General features: G+C 44.5%; 2 protein-coding genes across 9 annotated transcripts in view; one reads left to right on the top strand and one right to left on the bottom strand.

Moving 5' to 3' along the window:
- The window catches only part of Tdrd1 (tudor domain containing 1), a 41,097-nt gene extending 39,048 nt beyond the window's left edge, over positions 1-2,049 (bottom strand). For 2 of the 8 annotated variants that reach the window (XM_076925527.1, XM_034514902.2), the window contains exon 1: positions 1,978-2,049. The gene's annotated coding sequence lies outside the window, so the exon portion shown is untranslated. Of the gene's footprint in view, positions 1-1,219 lie in introns of all 8 variants that reach the window. The other 6 variants (XM_076925543.1, XM_076925564.1, XM_076925510.1 and 3 more) reach the window with 5 other exon arrangements.
- Positions 2,050-6,034: 3,985 nt separating this feature from the next.
- The window catches only part of Ccdc186 (coiled-coil domain containing 186), a 34,110-nt gene continuing 23,664 nt past the window's right edge, over positions 6,035-16,480 (top strand). The window contains exons 1-2 of the mRNA XM_034505065.1: positions 6,035-6,257; positions 14,471-15,165. Of these exons, the coding sequence (XP_034360956.1) occupies positions 14,477-15,165 (689 nt within the window). The 5' untranslated portion in view covers positions 6,035-6,257; positions 14,471-14,476. The remainder of the gene's footprint in view (positions 6,258-14,470; positions 15,166-16,480) is intronic.

Raw genomic sequence — 16,480 nt, 5'->3', positions numbered from 1 at the left:
TATGTACACTGGTGTTCTACAGGCATACATGTCTGTACAAGAGTGTCAGAAGTCCTGGAATTGGAGCTACAGACAGGTGTGAGCTTCTATGTGGGTGCCAGGAATTGAACCTGGGTCCTCTGCAAGAGCAGCCAGTGCACTGTTCTTCATCTTTGGGCCATTTCTCCAGCCCAGAACACACTAATTTTTTTTTTTATAAGACACTGGTGATGAATTAAAATGTAACAATCCCAGAATTCATAGTAATTATCTGCTGGTTTAGCTAACAGAGGAGATCTGAAGGGGCCTCAAATTTCTTAGAATTGAGAATCAATGTACAGTGGTTTGTGTTGAAATCTATAGAACTGTCAATTGAAAGAAAAAAGTGTATTTAATGAAATAGTTCTGTTGACCCAGAGAGAGAGAGAGGAAAGGAGAGGAGAATGAGACCTTCACTTTGCATGTATTCCTCTTGTGTGTGGAGTGCAGTGAGAAGTAAAGCTTCCCAAAGTAGACCCTGACTTTTCATTCCCATAGAGTCCGTCTTTGTGCCATCTAATGTGGCTGGAGGCATCCCTACAAACAATGACTAGCCTGGTCTTTTCCCTCCTGGAGTTCCTGCTGCTAAGGATTAGGTGCACCACCTTTCTTCCCCTCAGTTTGTTCTTGCCTTCCTGGTGACTTTGTGCATTCCAGGAGAGACATTCTACCCAAAAGGAAAGGGCATCTCAGAGCTGCAAAAGTCAATGGTTCGGTAGACCACGAGCCTGCTCAGAGATCAGGCCCAAGCCACACATTCCTCATTTAGCTATGCTATTTTCCTTAGAACTGCTTCAGCTTTCCAGATTCAGTGACTGTAAAATGCAGGCAGAAGCAGTAACTTCCTCCTGGATACCACCACGAAGATTAGACAAGGGACAGGATTTAAGCCACCCAGGGAAAGGGAGGCTGCCTTCTAACATCTTCCTCCCTGCAAGGAGCAGCAAACAACTTACTTGGGGGACAAGGATGGACCAAAGGATGGATGAATACACAGATGGACAGACACAGACAGACACACACGGAAAAATCACTCTACCACAATACATACTCCCAAACCTTTGTGTCATGAGGAACAAGTTTCCAAGACTTTGCTGGTCTTGATTTGTCATCCAGGAGTTGCATGTTTAAGATAGATGTTGTCTCACGGTTAAAGTACATTACTTTTAAATATAAGTGATGAGTAAATGGGAAAACTTACCACCTTCCATCCACCATATCTGACTCGGGCCCAGCACCCACTTGAGATACCCAGTTAAGACTATTCCCAGTCCTCTTAACTCCGGGGGCCTAATAGAGAAACTGACTTACACCTGGGGTCTAGGAAAGCCAAGTGCCATGAATGAGTGAACCAGCAGACGTAAGGCATCTTCCTCACTTTAGAAACCTGGTGACCCTCCTGATTCTATAGAAGGCAAGAGAGTTTAGGGCAAGAATCTAATGGCTAGTTAACAGTTGGCACTCCAGCTGTGACTTCAACCAAAGCACTGAATCCACAAGTCTTCGTGTGGAGACACAGACACACGACACACCCCCACACACACTTTGACACTTTTTTTTAAGAGTCTGTTTCCAAACCGTGCACAGGGCCCCTGCTTGCCCCCTCCCACCCCAGTTCCTGGGCTCAGCTCTCTACAACCCAGACAGCATCCACCCACACCCTGGCTCTGGGTCAGCCCGGGGTCTCTGCCCTTCCAGCCTGTCCCCACGTGCAGCTCCGTGCTCGCCCAACGCCCGCCTTAACGCCCGACCTCAACGTCCAGCTCTGGACTTCCGGCTCCCAACGACCCACGCCCGAGGTGGGCTCCACACCGAGCTCCCGCGCCAGGGCACCCAGGCCGCCTGACCTGGAAAAAGCCGAAAGGGAGCTGGCCCCAGCAGGTCTCTGAAGCCAACCACCCATGCCAGCGTTTGCCATACCCGGCAGCCCTAAGATACAGGAGCCCCACCCGTGCTCACCTCGCCTCGGAAGCTCAAGGCCGCCGCGTGCTGCGGGTCCCGCGCCTGCGCAGTTTATTTCCACGTGCGCGCAGCTCCGCCCACGCGCCCAGTGCGGCAGGTGCTGTGGAGCCGCGTTGATTGCAGGCAGCTGCTTGGTGGTGGTGCAGCACTTTCTAGCTTTTTCTATAGAGGAGTCCCAGGAGACCCGGGGGCAGATTCCGGGAGGAAAGGGCACGCTCGGAGTCACCGGGGTTGCTATTTTAGCTGTGTGAGGGATCTGGGTTTCCAGCGTACTCTTTTGCGCCTGCCTCCTCGGGAAACTAAGCACACCAGACCCAGGCGCCGTCAGTCACTCCTTGAATGTTTAGAAGCAATGCCCAGGTTTATGTCTTTATTCTTTTTACATTTTCACTCATTTTCTGCCGAAAGGGAGCTGGCCCCAGCAGGTCTCTGAAGCCAACCACCCATGCCAGCGTTTGCCACATATGTGGCAGTCAGGGGACAACTTTTGAGACTCAGTTCCCTTGGTTTGAGGCTGTATCTCATTACGTAATCCCTGGCTGGCCTGTACTTGGATGCTGACCTTGCCATCTCTGAATACAGAGATCCATCTGCCTGTCGTTTCCTATGTTGACCAGGCTGGCCGTGGACTCAGAGAAAACCACCTGTCGCTGTCTCTGGAATGCTGGGGTTGAAGGCATGGGCTACTGTTATGTCTCAAACCTGGGATGAATGGCTGAGGTGCCTAGTTAATACATCAAATTGGACCTGGCTGAGAGGTTCTCCCAGCATCCTTCAGTTCCTACCTGTTACAAGGTATGGCTGGCATACCCTGCCCCCAGATCCCTATACTTCTTCAGCTCAGGGGCTGGCCTGCCCTTCCCCCAACTGCCTTTCCCTTCATAATCCAGCCATGTTGGTTATCCAATCTTTTGTCTACCCTTTTGTCTCCCGGCTCTCCCCCTCCCCATCTCTTCACACGGCCCAGCTCAGGGTCATGTTTGCTCTGAACTCTCCTAAGATGTCTGTGTCTCTGTTCTCCCTCATGTCTGTAATAAACCTTCTACTACACCATATCTAGGAACCGTCATGACCTTCCTTTTTTATTTCTTTTTCATTCAGCTACCATGCCTGACATTGTCTTTTATTTTTAATAACTTTTAGAATTCTTTTACCTTTATAGAATAAAGAAAAAGAAGAATTCTTATGATGAGGTTACAACCAGTTTCTCCTTCAATGAACATGTTCGAAACCACTGTTATTATTAACCCAAGCCCATGATTTATTCAAATTCCAGCCCTGCTTCTATACATCTTCTGAGCCAGAATCCAACATTGCATTTAGTTATCGTTCCATGGCCGTGGCAGTTTCTCCTGATTGGCAGCTTCCAGGGGCACTGATGAGGCTTTGGGAAGCATAGCCCATGATCGTGAAGTTTGATGCACTTCTCCTGATAGTAATGGAGTAGGAGCTGTCTGAAAGACCACAGAGACAAAGTCACACTTTTATTGTATGACATCGTCTGACACGTTTTCTGAACACGATTTATGATAATGACAGGTGTCATCATATGGCTGATGTTGACTACATGTCTGTCCTGTAAAGTTTCCCCCTTTCTATACAATGTGATATGGGAGAAAGTCTTTGTGCCAAACCCACCTCTGAACATCGTATGTTCTACGATATTTTACACACTTCTTGTCCCAGACTTGGAGCCACACCTTGTAACTTTTCAGTCCAGGCTCATTTGGTGGAAAATGGAGACGTGGAGAGTGAGGGTGTGAATTAGGCTGTTCGTGACACTTTTCAGTAGACAGCCATCACCCCAAGGACCGAATTCCAGCCCTCTCCCATGCTAAGGCAAATGCTGCAGCAGTGACTTCCTTATGAAAAATAAATCCTCAATTTCATTGTGGTATTTCTAATTCCAAATGTAGGTCTGTAACTTTAACTTTTTTCAAAACCTATTTTTAATGATGGCTCTTAAACACTTTAACCTTCCTCATATCTCACCACCAACCAGAGGAAATGAAAAAGAAAGGACATGGGTGGGAGTGGGGAAGTGGACCTGTTTAGAAAGGTTCTTTAGAGCAACTCCCATCTGTGTTGTCTGGAAATCAGTAGTGCAGTTCACAGGTCAGCAGCAGCAGCTGGATCCACTTGCAGACACTTCATGGATACACCAGCAATCCAGTTCGGTAGAGTCAGGATTGCAAACAGGAATCAGCAGCGGTGGCACGACCTAGCAGAGACAGCCAGACCTCAGCCATTGCTTCAGCAGATCATCTTGTCTCCTGTATCTGCTTCAGCGAAATGTTCCTTCAGGAGTCTGCCATCGCCTTTCACGCCTGTGTCCACTTTAAGGAAACGTTCCTTCACGTGTTTGCCCCAGCAAAGCACCATCCAACACAACTGACTTTCCACAGAGCCCCCAGAGTTCCCGCTTCAGACTGCAGCGCTTCTAGCTCGTCTCTTTATGACTAAAAATTTATTTTCAAGACATACTTAATATATTTACCAGTTATATGTTCTGAAGTACATTTCAGAAATAATGTTAATGTTGCTTCTAACAATATGAACAGATAAAACAACTCTGTCTGTCCTTCCTGTCCTTTTGTGATAACATACCTTACTAGTAATGTTTCAGGTCAAATCATTCTTTTTCTAGAAACAAGAAAACCTATGTATGTCTGTACACATGCATGCATGTATGTTTATATGTACATGTACATTTAGAGAAAGGGTTTCCTGGAGGTTAAGCTCTAAGTGGTTTCTACTTGCACCTCCGAAATGCCTGTATAACCCACATAAGCCACTACTCCTGACTTGACCCATAGTTAGGGTCTCATTGACACATCAAGGCAACTCTCATAAAACATTTAGTTGATTCTGAATCTACAGATTCTACAGATTCTGAGGTTTAGTCCATTATCATGCTGGGAAGCACAGCAGTGTGCAGTTCTCTCAACGTGGGTTTGAGAGAAAAAGCAGAGTTCTACATCTTGATTCGAAGGCAGCAAGGATGTGTCCCACACTGGATGTAGCTCTAGCATTTATATGAGACCTCAAAGCCTGCCTCCACAATGACATATCTTGTTCAACAAGGCCACACCTCCTATTAGTGCCACTTCCTGTTGGCCAAGCATTCAAACACATGAGTCTGTTCAAATCACCACAACTCCTTAATTGTAAAATGTGCTGGAATACATTACCATAATTTGAGGAGGGAGGCATCATAGTCTGATAAAAAAGACAGAGGGTTAGTAATATACCATCTTGACGTTTTTCCTCCTCAGCAATTATGAAAGTAGTTGAACAGTAATATGTTTTGATTTACAAATTTGTCACTAAAGACGAGTATTAACTATTTTCACTTATAACTTACGTCAACACCGTCCAAAACGTAAAAACATCTTTTCTCTGGACAGAGGTGGTTTGCAAAGCCTCCAGATTAAAACTGCTCACCTTCCCTACCTCCTCTAACTGGGCTTAGTCACTATAATACACACCCTTCATGCAACCATACAACCCACGGGATACCCAGCCCTGGGGGGCTTAGGTCCTCTGCATGGAGCACATCAACAGCTTACTAGTAAACAATGGTGCCACTTGCAGATTCTAGGTCAATTATCATTATGGAAACCCTGCAGAGCTCTCTCCCAGGGATGAATGCTCGCATGCCCACGTCAGCCGCTCCTGCGGACTTGGCTCACCAACAGCCAGCGCAAAGTTTACACCATCAGAACCGGGAAGCCACAATCTCTAGTTCTCTTTTATTACTTTATGCCACTGACTCATTAGATGACCGGCCAAAGGGTGAGGAAGAAAGATGGCAACTTCCTACAGACAGAAAGCACCGGCTTGGGGCGGGATAGGGAAAGAGTGGCCCAACCGGACAGGAGTCCTGTCAGCCTCCTACAACCTCCTTGGGCTTAAGTGAGGATGGGCGGGGTCTCTAGAATACGCCGGGGCTGGAGGGCGGTGCCTCGAAAACCACGCCCGCCTCCAGGTGCTTATCGTCACGCGGCCTACGCAGCGCTGATTGGCTCTTTCAGGGAGCCCCGCCCCCTCAGCTGTAGCCGCGCCGGCTTCGGCATCGCCGCCATCTTTGTTGATGTGTCAGCTCCTCAGGGGTTTTGGGGGAAAACCTCGGTTGAGAGCCCGGGATCGGTTGTGGTCTCCGCCCGTGACTTCCTCGCCCACTCCGCGTCGACTAGACGCCGCCATGGATTCTCCGGCCCCGGAGCCGGAGCTCCATCGGCCTCGCTAGGGTGCGGCCCGGGGCTGGGCGACGGACGGTGAGTGGCCGAGGGGCGTCCGGGGCGGGCGCTGGGGGCTCGGCTGGCGCCGGTCCGCGCGCGTGGATGTGACGGGGTGCCAGCCCCGGGCGGTACGCGACTCCGCGCGTGGACGTGACGGGGCTGGCGGGGCCCTCGGGGGCTGTGCCCGGAGCGCGGCCGCTCCCCCGCCGCACCTGCGCGGGATCTCCGGGGACGCGGTCGGCAGCGTTTAGCTTTTCCGAAGGTACCAATGTATTTCATGAATCTTGGTAGGGAGATCATTTCAGATTTATTTCTCCCCTTCTACATGTTCTCAAAGTAGCAGTCAATCCCAGGGAAACAGCGCAGGGAGAATGATGGCTCGGCTGCTAACAATTCGTAACTCGTTAAATACTCACATCTTGATTTTTCTTTAGAGAAGACGCTTGGGTTTGTACCCAGAACACCTGGGTTCGAGTCCTGCCGCTTCCGTTTGTTAGAGTCAGAAAAAAAAAAATATGACAACGAACCAGAAAGATTTCTCAGACCCTGTGTCACGTTCCTTTGATGGTCAGACTTTTTATTTCTTCTGAAGTGAGACACAGGAGGCTTGTCTGAGGGAAATATGAAACAAATCAGTATGACAGTGTTTCAAAGGCGCACGTGTAGCCACCCAAAGTCAGTCTGTTAAGTGTTAGGTTTATTGGTGTGGATGTGGCCTCTCCAACTATAACTACACTTTTATACCTGTAGTGTACATATTGTGAAGGAGATTAAGGACCCAGAGACAAGTGATACTGAAACTGATGTGTCTTGTGTATGAAGGACACCGTGTGCAGCTACTTTCAGCTTTTTGTTAATTATTGGTTACACAAACGAAGCAACAGTAATGATTGGCCTACTTCTTTTATTGTTCCTTTTTGGTCTTCCCATGTTCAGTGAAGATTTTGGGAAGGCATAGTCTCGTACTGTTGCACCAATGCCTTCTCCTTTGTACAGGACAATAGGCAGGTATAACCTTGGGAGACTACCAGAAAATGCACGGACTGCGTTTAATTTTTTTAAAGGCCTTTTCTAATTCAAAATAATAGAAACTCAAGGTGTTTGTTTTCTTTTAAGAGCAGGTTCCATGGAATAGGGTTGACAGAAGGAGTCTGATTTTTTTTGCAGACTGAAAGGCTGTGTGATAGGAGAGTGACCTCTCAAGCCTTTAGTTCCGTCACACAGGAACCAAAGACTTATGCTTTGATGCCGTGCAGTGCAGCAGCATGTCAGCTGCTGCTTGCTGAGAGTGTTCAGTTCTGAAAGTCAGTTTATAGCTACATGGTGACTGTGATAAACACAACACTCAACCCAGCTCCCTAAGGAAGCAGTGATGGTTGGAAGCCCAAGCAGCCTGACTGAGAAAGCTGTCTTCCTTGTTTGACAGGTGCTAGCATTCTTCCCTGGTTTGCAGAAGTCATTCAACTCACTAAAGAAAGAATATCTAACTTCAAATTCTGGTTTGTTTGTTTGTTTTTTCCGTTAATAAAACTAAGGCTTTTCATTTTTTTTCTTTAAATGATTAAGGGCAAATTTTGATTTTTCTCATAACCATCACTTCACTTACAATATTTAGTTTTATTTAATATTTGTTTTAGAAGCAGCAATCGGATAGATAATTGAGACCTACAAATGCTATTGCAATCTTAACACCATTTCAAACTTATTTGACCTTGGGTAACAGAAAGTTTGCTTGCTCTAAGAAGTAACCCGTTGGGTAAAGGGGCAATAGATGCCAAGAGCGGGAAGCAAGCCCGGGGCTCATGCTAGCTGTCATGAGTGCGCTCCTTAAAGCCTCAGCTGATCATTCACTGTAGGGTTTTGTAGTAAGTGCTAAATAGTTGTTGTTTTTAATAAACTAAATCTTACCAAATTAACAAATTCAGACATAAGTCCAACTCTTTACGTAAATGTAGAAGAAATTCTTTTTAATTGAGGCCGTTTTTCTTATATTTGATTTTCAGATTTTTTTTTTAAAGATTTATATATATATATGTCAGTAGACTGTCACTGTCTTAGACACAGCAGAAGAGGGCATCAGATCCCATTACAGATGGTTGTGAGCCACCATGTGGTTGCTGGGAATTGAACTCAGGACCTCTGTAAGAGCAGTCAGTGCTCTTAACCACTGAGCCATCTCTCCACCCTGGTTTTCAGATTTATTTTTTTAAGAACAGTTAAATAAAAATACATTTTCTTAGACTTCATTGCAGTTGATAAGTTCTGTATAAGTAGTTCTGTACAAGTTAGATATTTATATTAATTTTATGCCTTAATATTTTAAAAACCATTTAAGAGTCTAAAGTACTCAAACTATGATTGCCTGTTACAAAGTCGAGAGTGTTAGTTACTGCTGCAAGATGTATCAGCTCTCCAGTATCACTGAAGCTGCAGTAGGGAAAGCTCATAAAGACAGAGCCCAGCTTGTTGGCTTCATGTCATCTGTGTGACAGATAGAGAGCTGAGGAAACTCAGTATTCGAATTGTAATTTGTGTTTGACTCCTGAATCTGAAGTCTTCCTTCTTGGAGAACCAGTTCTAGAAATCTTTGAAACAACTGTCTTAGTTTTCTTCTCTTGAAAGTAAAAATTAATCTACATAAATGTGCCTTCTATGAAGCCTCAGTGCCAGCTCTTTGAATCTGGGAAACATGACTAATATTTCTTACACAGCTTCTCTTCTGTTTCACTACTTTGATATTTTAATTTAAAAGCTTAATCTAGCAAAGTGTGTCAGAATTTATTATTTAAGGATTATGAGGATATAATGATTAGATGCTTTTTAATTTTTTACTTTTGACTTGAGATGCCATACCAGAATTGCTAGAATAGGAAAGGTAAGTTGCTTTAGTTATAGTACTTTCAAACTTTTTTGGGAAGTACGCAAAAACTGTCTTAAATTATTTATATTTTCTTACAGAGGACAGGAAACCATTTTATTGAATAAGTGATCTCACAGGCCTAGGTTGCATATGTTAGTGCATATTAACTTCAGAAGTGAGTATACAGCTAGAATTATTGGGGGGGGGGTGGAGTGGTACATAATTTTAAAATTATAAAAAGTATTTGAACTAAGATTATTCAACTAGATTTAAAGCAAAATTTTATTCTGAAATGCTGGTGTGCTTTATAATGCTGCAGTGGGAAGGATTCTGATTTGTAGTCTCAGCACTTTACAACAGCAAAACAAAGATTTAACAGGCTCAGGATTAGTCAGACTCTACCCGAGGTCTGCACTTGAGGGTTGTAGCCGCCCGCGGCCACAAGTCAACTGGATTCACCTGAAAGGGGGGCTGGGAATGAAGGGGGAAGGAGGGCGAGAAGAGATGAGGCCAAGACAAAGTTCTCTGATCAAGGCCCCAAGCTTTAATGTTCAGCTCTCAATTTAAAGGGGAAGACCCAACCCACAACCCCTCCTGGTTTCAGATGGGTGGGATAATCCATAGTCCATTCCAGGTCACGGCCGGAGATGTCTCAAGGCAAGCCCAGGGGCAGTTCTGCTGTGTTCCGGGCAGCCAAGGTGGGTAACTCCACCTAGATCCCGTCACTTGCTGTGGCAACCAAGGTCTCTCAGTCCTGCTCATGGGGGGAGAGTACAGAGGGTGCCTGTTTTCTTTTGCACCATGTTCCCTACATGGTGCAATACCTACAACAGTGTCCATGTGGAAAAGCTGTCCCATGTATATTTGTTTGGCAGGTGAACACTTTGGACTTTATTTTTGAGCTGGTTCCTTTGCATGATGTTTGATGACTTGTTACCAATTATCTGTAGATTGAATTCATTTCTATTTATAAATTTGTGAGCCAGCCTATGGTTTTGTTCTTATAGTACTAATTATGGGAAACTGGAAATAGTACTGAAAGCTGTTAGTTGTGTGTGGAATGACTTTCTAGAAATATGAGTGTGTGCAATAAAGAATGGAAGGGGCATTGGCATAGTGTTTGGCATGCCGCCTTTTTGCTGGGTTGCCTACAGCTGCTGTGCTGCAGTCAGATCAGCCCAGTTCCCACTGCTGTGGGTCGGGCCTGTACTACTATGTCGCAGGGAGAAAGAAGCACTATGGGGCAGCAAGGGATTGGGAGGACTTTTGTGATTACAAGTATTTTTCCTCATAAGTAACAGTTATTACAAAGTCAAAATAGCAGTGCATGTAAGAGTCAATAAGCACACTCTGTATCTCTGACTGAAGTTGGCCTGCACCAGCACTTGACACAGGCTTGCAGCTCTTCCCTAGGTCTATGGTTTTCTCCTTTTGTAACCTATTGATAGTAGGCTGTTTAATCTCCCATAATTTTCATGACAGCATTCCTTCTAAAAAAAAAAAACCAAATAGGTCATGACATACTGAGAGACACTATGTAAGTTACTTGCCTTTTAAATTTAGTCTTTAATTGATAAGATACATAAAACAAAATCTAGGCTTGGGTAAAGAGCTTCTTTGGTTTGGTGGTGGTGTTACCTAGATGAAGCTCCTGTAGACTGTAAGACACACTTGTTGTTCTCCACTGTCTGTACACAAGAAGTCTCCTGCAGCCTGCCCACTAATGCTTTCCACCCCAGATCATTTCACAGAGCCAGTGGGTTCTTCTGCTGTTGTGGGAGCACTGAAGAGGATTTGCAGAAATGGTAGTAAATGTTGTGCAGAGTGCATTCATTAGGTTTATCTGTGTATTGCTGTTATCATTTGATGTTACAGAGGTTTCAGTTCTGAGTAAATTTCCTTGTTGCAAGAACAATCGGTCATTTAAAAGGTGGCAGCCTCTTCAGAGGGTCAAGAAAGGCCTTGTCTGCTCAATGAGTGATAGGCAATATGTTGAATGTACACATTGTTCTTGTGCTTGAAATAAGGATGGTTTGAAGAAAGATAGGACATTAAAATTAAGTCCTCAAGCATAATCAGTCTCTAAGTAGACTGGAAGGAAAACAGAGCAATCCATGGAGTTGCCTGAGTGTGCACAGTGAGTGACTTAGTGGAGCAAGACATTACAGTAGAGCAAGCAGCACTTTCTGAATGTGGGCAGAGATCAGGTTTGAGAACTTACATAACTGCTTCACTCAGGAATCTCTGTAATTTTGTTTAAAACAACAACGAACAAACAGCAAAAAAAGTGAGGGGGGGGGGGGCCTGGGGAAATCCTGTTCTCCCTGAAGAAAACTTGAAGTTTTGAGTCCCTAACTGCTTGATGTAACAGTGTCTGCCTAATCTTCCTCCCAAGAGAGACAGGCTTATGTCTTTTCTCTGGCTAGCCTCTGTAGAGTAGAGACAGGATTTCATTACCTGAAACTTTAAAGAAGGGAAAGGCCAGTCTGGGTGCATGACTTCAGCTGACTGTTTGATGACTGACTGAGGAGGAGCTAAGTGTGGAAGGAGGAGAGCCAGTGTTGAGCTTCCTAGCCTGCACGCTTGCCCTCTTACAGTAGAAGGCTCACTTCACAGGCAGTGCCTGGTCCCTTTTGACAGCCAGGATAGTGCGAACTTCATTACTTCTAAGCCTGGTGATTTGTCACTTCCCTTCGGAACCCTGTCCCTGCCACCATGACTGTTGCAAATAATCTGCCCTACGTTAACTATTTTGCCCTTTAGATTACCAAAAGAGAATTGAATGAGATCGAGAAACTAAGCGTTCCAGGTATGAGATGAGGCCTAGGCTGGGTTGCAGGGAGGGGATAGCATCAGAAAAGCAGGAGAACAATTGTTTAAGAGACTACAAAAGCAAAGGGAGACATTTGTTGATCAAGCACATGATGCTGTGGACAGAGGACTCAATTCTAAGCATTAGAGACAGAGTTGAGGGTTGGCCAGCTTGAGTTTAAGACTTTGGAGTAAGCTCTAGTAGGTATGCCTGTTTTCAGGTAGACCATAATATAGCATGAAGGGGGATAGATGACTCCGTGTCTGTGACTCAGGTGCAGGACTGGAAACTCATCAGGCACCAGCTATGAGTTACTAGCTATGAGTCAGCTAACTGGGAAACTGCCATGACGGGAGGAAGATAGGAGAGTGAACCCTGGGAACCGAGGAAGCCGCATGAAAGGATGTGGTTTTTTCTTGACAAATCATGGCACAGAAGTAAGACTCTTAAAGTTGTTTTTCTTTTTACTTAGCGGAATGCTAGGGAGTCACAATGCCTTTGTCGTCTGTTCTCTTCTGAAGGCATTCCTGCCAACCAGTGTGTATTCTTATGCTGTGAGTTCAACTTCTGTTGGTAGAACGTCAGCTGGTTAGGATGTTTAAAGCCACTGCAGGGTCACATTTGTAAGATGTTAACTTTAGCAGCAGCATAGTATATCTTACATTCACTGTATATCAGCACGTGTGGTATCTTTACAGAGTCACTTTGAATGAGCCTTCACTGTATATCGTATCATCTTATATCTTTAAAGAGACTTGCTTTGAGTGAGCTAGTTTGTAAGTTGCTTTGAGGCTAGTGTACTTGCCTGAGATTCATTTTTCATTCCAAGATTTTGGAATAATTTACTGAGATTTTCAAGTGTTCACTGCATTTATTTGTCTGGTCTAAAGTCTTTAATATCAGTACCAGCTTGCTTATGAAATATATACAGCACAGTGGTGGTAATTTGTCATTTGGAGGTAGGTGATACATAATTAAGTGATTGGAAGCCTGAGTTCTTTGTAGTAATTGTCTCCACAGGTGGTCCAAAGGAATATCGCGTTTGACAGACAAGATGGCCTTTTCTTCCTTACGGTTGACTCCTTTCTGCAGTCCTAGAATAACGTTCTTCAAGCACTAGCCTTTTTTATTTTATGCAGGTTTTAGGTCAGCAAGTATTTGAGAGCTCACTGGGTGCTAGGATTCATACAGTAAAATCAAATGTTGTACAAGTCTTAGGATTTATTATAATTCACCCATAACAAAATTCCCTCCTGCTTAGTGCTGAGGGGTTCTATGCAGCCAATCATCTTTCTTGTTTTATCTGATCATCACCTTTCTCAAAGCCTGAAGTAAACATGCGTTTTTCTGTTATAAAATGTAATCTTTTTTTGCATGTGCATACTTCGTAAGAGAACTCCTTCATTGTAGCCGCTCCTCTGCCTGGTTGCAGTCTAGTCTCATTTCAGGAACTCGGCTGCCTGTCTGCGCACCGTTGAAGCATGGCCAGAGTCACAGGCAGTTCTTTTCATCAAGACCACTAGGGTTTTTGTTTTGTTTTTCCAGACAGGGTTTCTCTGTGCAGCTCTGGCTGTCCTGGAACTCGCTCTGGAGATTGAGCTGGTCTTGAGCTCAGAGATCAACCTGCATCTGCCTCCTGAGTGTTGGCATCAAAGGTGTGCACCACCACTGCCTGGCTAACTTTTTTTTTTAATTAAATTTTATTTTTAATTATGTGTATATGTGTGTCAGGGTTAGGAGTTGTGCATATGAGACCAATTCCAGAGGAGGCCAAAAGATGGCATCAGATCCTCTGGAGCTGAAAGTACAGGCAGTTGCCCAACATGGGTGCTGGGAGCTGAACTTGAGTCCTTCGTAAGAGCAGTATGCACTCTTAACTGATGTACCATCTCTCCAGCCCCTGGTAGAAGATTTTGTATTCTGTATGTCGGGAAAATTTGAAGTTGACTAATTTTCCATAAAGAAGATAGAGGAAGAACCTTTGTAAATAATATAAAAAGATATTCTCACCTAGTCAAATCAAATGTTGCTCTTACTGACCGAGACAGTAGGTATAAGCTGTGTTTGATGTTCACTGAAGAGAATGCTTACTTAGAAGTAAGCAGAGGAACTTCCCAGGTCCCTGCCAGGGGAAAAGCTGCTCCTGTCACGGGTCAGTCCCTGCTCAGTCTGAGCTGAAGCAGGTCTTGTTTCCTTCTTGGTGAGCTTTGTCATCACTCACTGATATACCTGCCCTGAGACTGCTGCCTAATGCTTTTGCTGCTGTCCTTCTGCTCGGCTCCTTAAAAAGGGCTTCAGTAGCATGTACCCACAGAACTGGAGGCCATTCTCCTTCCTGATCTTCCCTCACATGTTCTGCCCCTTAACTAGTGAGGCCAGCTGGCCCATGACGACAAAGGGGTTTGGGGGACTGCAGTGGCCCCATTGGTTGTGTCTACTCCAGGAAGGCTGTTCTCTTCTTTCTCTAGGGGAGGCCCTTATTAGAGGAATTATGAATGGGATGCTTCGTGGGCATGTCATGGAATGTATGCAAAGGTGTAAATGGTCTTACTCTAATTTTTTTATTTGATTTCTTAGATGTAAATGAAGATCAGGAACAGATTTGAAGAAATGCAAAGTGAATTGGTGCCAGTCAGCATGTCAGAGACAGAGCACATAGCCTCCATTTCTTCTGATACAACTACTGGGAAAACATCTGAACTGAAGGATGACTCATGCATCTCAATTTCTAGTGATGAAAGCAGCCGATTAGAAACGGGATCTGAACTATTATCATTGAACTCTGACAGAATTTTATGTCAGACTGATAAACACTGTAGTCAGATTGAAGTACAGGAAAGCCATGTTCCAGACTGTGCAAGTGGTGAGAATTCTTGTGCTAATACAGACACATGCCCAGAAAATTCTGAACAAATAGATGACTTTCCTGGTGGGGACTTTACAAAACAAGTCTCAAAAACCAGTGAACCAGAGCACACAGTAACACAAATACTGGCAGAGTTAAAGTCATCTGCACCCACAGAAGCTGGTAATCCAAAGACCTCTTCAGCAAGCCTCTACGATACAGACTGCACCAGGAAACTCATCTCAAAGATAAAGACTGTTTCAGCCTCAGACGATTTGTTGGGAGAGATCGAATCTGAGCTCTTATCTGCTGACTTTGCAGAGGAACACCAAGTACCGAATGGAGTGAATAAAGGAGAGCAAGCGTTAGCCCTGTTTGAGAAGTGTGTACACAGCAGGTACCTGCAGCAGGAGCTCACTATTAAACAGTAAGTCTTCTGCAGCGGGAGCTCCCTTTCCACAGGGCCCACTCCTGTTTGAGAGTGCAGCCATGCAGACTGAGTGGCTTACACTTGCTGCTTGCTTCCTGTCGTAAATCATAGAGAATACAGAAGTAAATAGTGTAAGTGTACTAGGGACCAATTCACGTTCTTCATTTGCGAAACTAGGTGAATCAAAATCAATTCGAAGGGAAATTTAAATTCAAAAGCTTACAATTTAGAGAACAGAAGAATTAGTTGAGCACATTCTGCTTTTAAGCATCAATTTGTACAGTGTTTTGATGAGTTTGATTACCTTCAGCCTGTTTCTAATAGGATTTATTCTGTATTTTTATTGTACGTTTTATAGTAAACTGATATTTAAGTTTGGGCATACTGTTACAATCTGTTACAAAAGAAAAATAATACATACTATCTTTCATTAAACCACACAATTTTAAACTAGGCTGAGGATTACAGGGAACACAGACCAATCCTTTTAAATTTAAATTTTCTAATAAAAAAAAGACTGTTACAATGTGAAGGGTGTGCTCATGTGCAAGTCAGAGGAAGCTTTGAGGAGACATTTCTCCTGTCTACCTTTGTATGGGTTCTGGGGATCACATACCTGTGAAACTCCATTGCCTTCTCAAGGGCACCTCTGCTTACTTACATCCTAACTCGGAATACTGCTGACCTGTTAATACACTCTGCTTCCATGTCTCAGACATCTATGCTTCCAGCCCTTCTAGGCTTGGGTAACTTCTTCACTCCCCTGCAGTCTGGAACTACTCCAGTCACACACCCCCACCATCTCCCCCACCCCCCCAATTATTTCTGATACCCTTTCCTACTTTCCTTAGATCTTAAGAGTTTATACAGTACGTAAACATTTTAAGATGTGTACATTGAATAATCTCATGTGCTATTAATTCTGTGACTGGCACACATGTTAACTCATGGGATCGTCACAGATATGCAACATGTACTACTCTGACTCACCCTGAAGTATATGAAGAACCTGAGGCAGACTAAGAAACTTGTTCCGGGTCAGATGCAAATAGCTGCAGAGCCAAGTTTCTGACTTTGGCTTCAGAAGTTTTATCAGTTGTTACTAGAGATCATCTGGCTGAAAGTTGTTGGATTTAACTAAAAAGTATTAGGTGTGAAAACAAACAAGCTCTTTGTCCCCGCCCCCCCCCCCAGCAGATGGAGGGATTAGAGTAGGAATGTCAGCAGCAGCTGAGTCAGTGCTCCCTCCTGTGAGAGAGACAGTGCTTGCCTGGCATTATTCCTGTGGATATTAAGGCATCATATAAGTGTT

Source organism: Arvicanthis niloticus, chromosome 1 (genome assembly GCF_011762505.2).
Source record: "Arvicanthis niloticus isolate mArvNil1 chromosome 1, mArvNil1.pat.X, whole genome shotgun sequence".
Classification (NCBI taxonomy): Eukaryota; Metazoa; Chordata; class Mammalia; order Rodentia; family Muridae; genus Arvicanthis; species Arvicanthis niloticus.
Note: the sequence above shows the minus strand (reverse complement) of the source record. Positions and strands in the feature narration are given on the sequence as shown.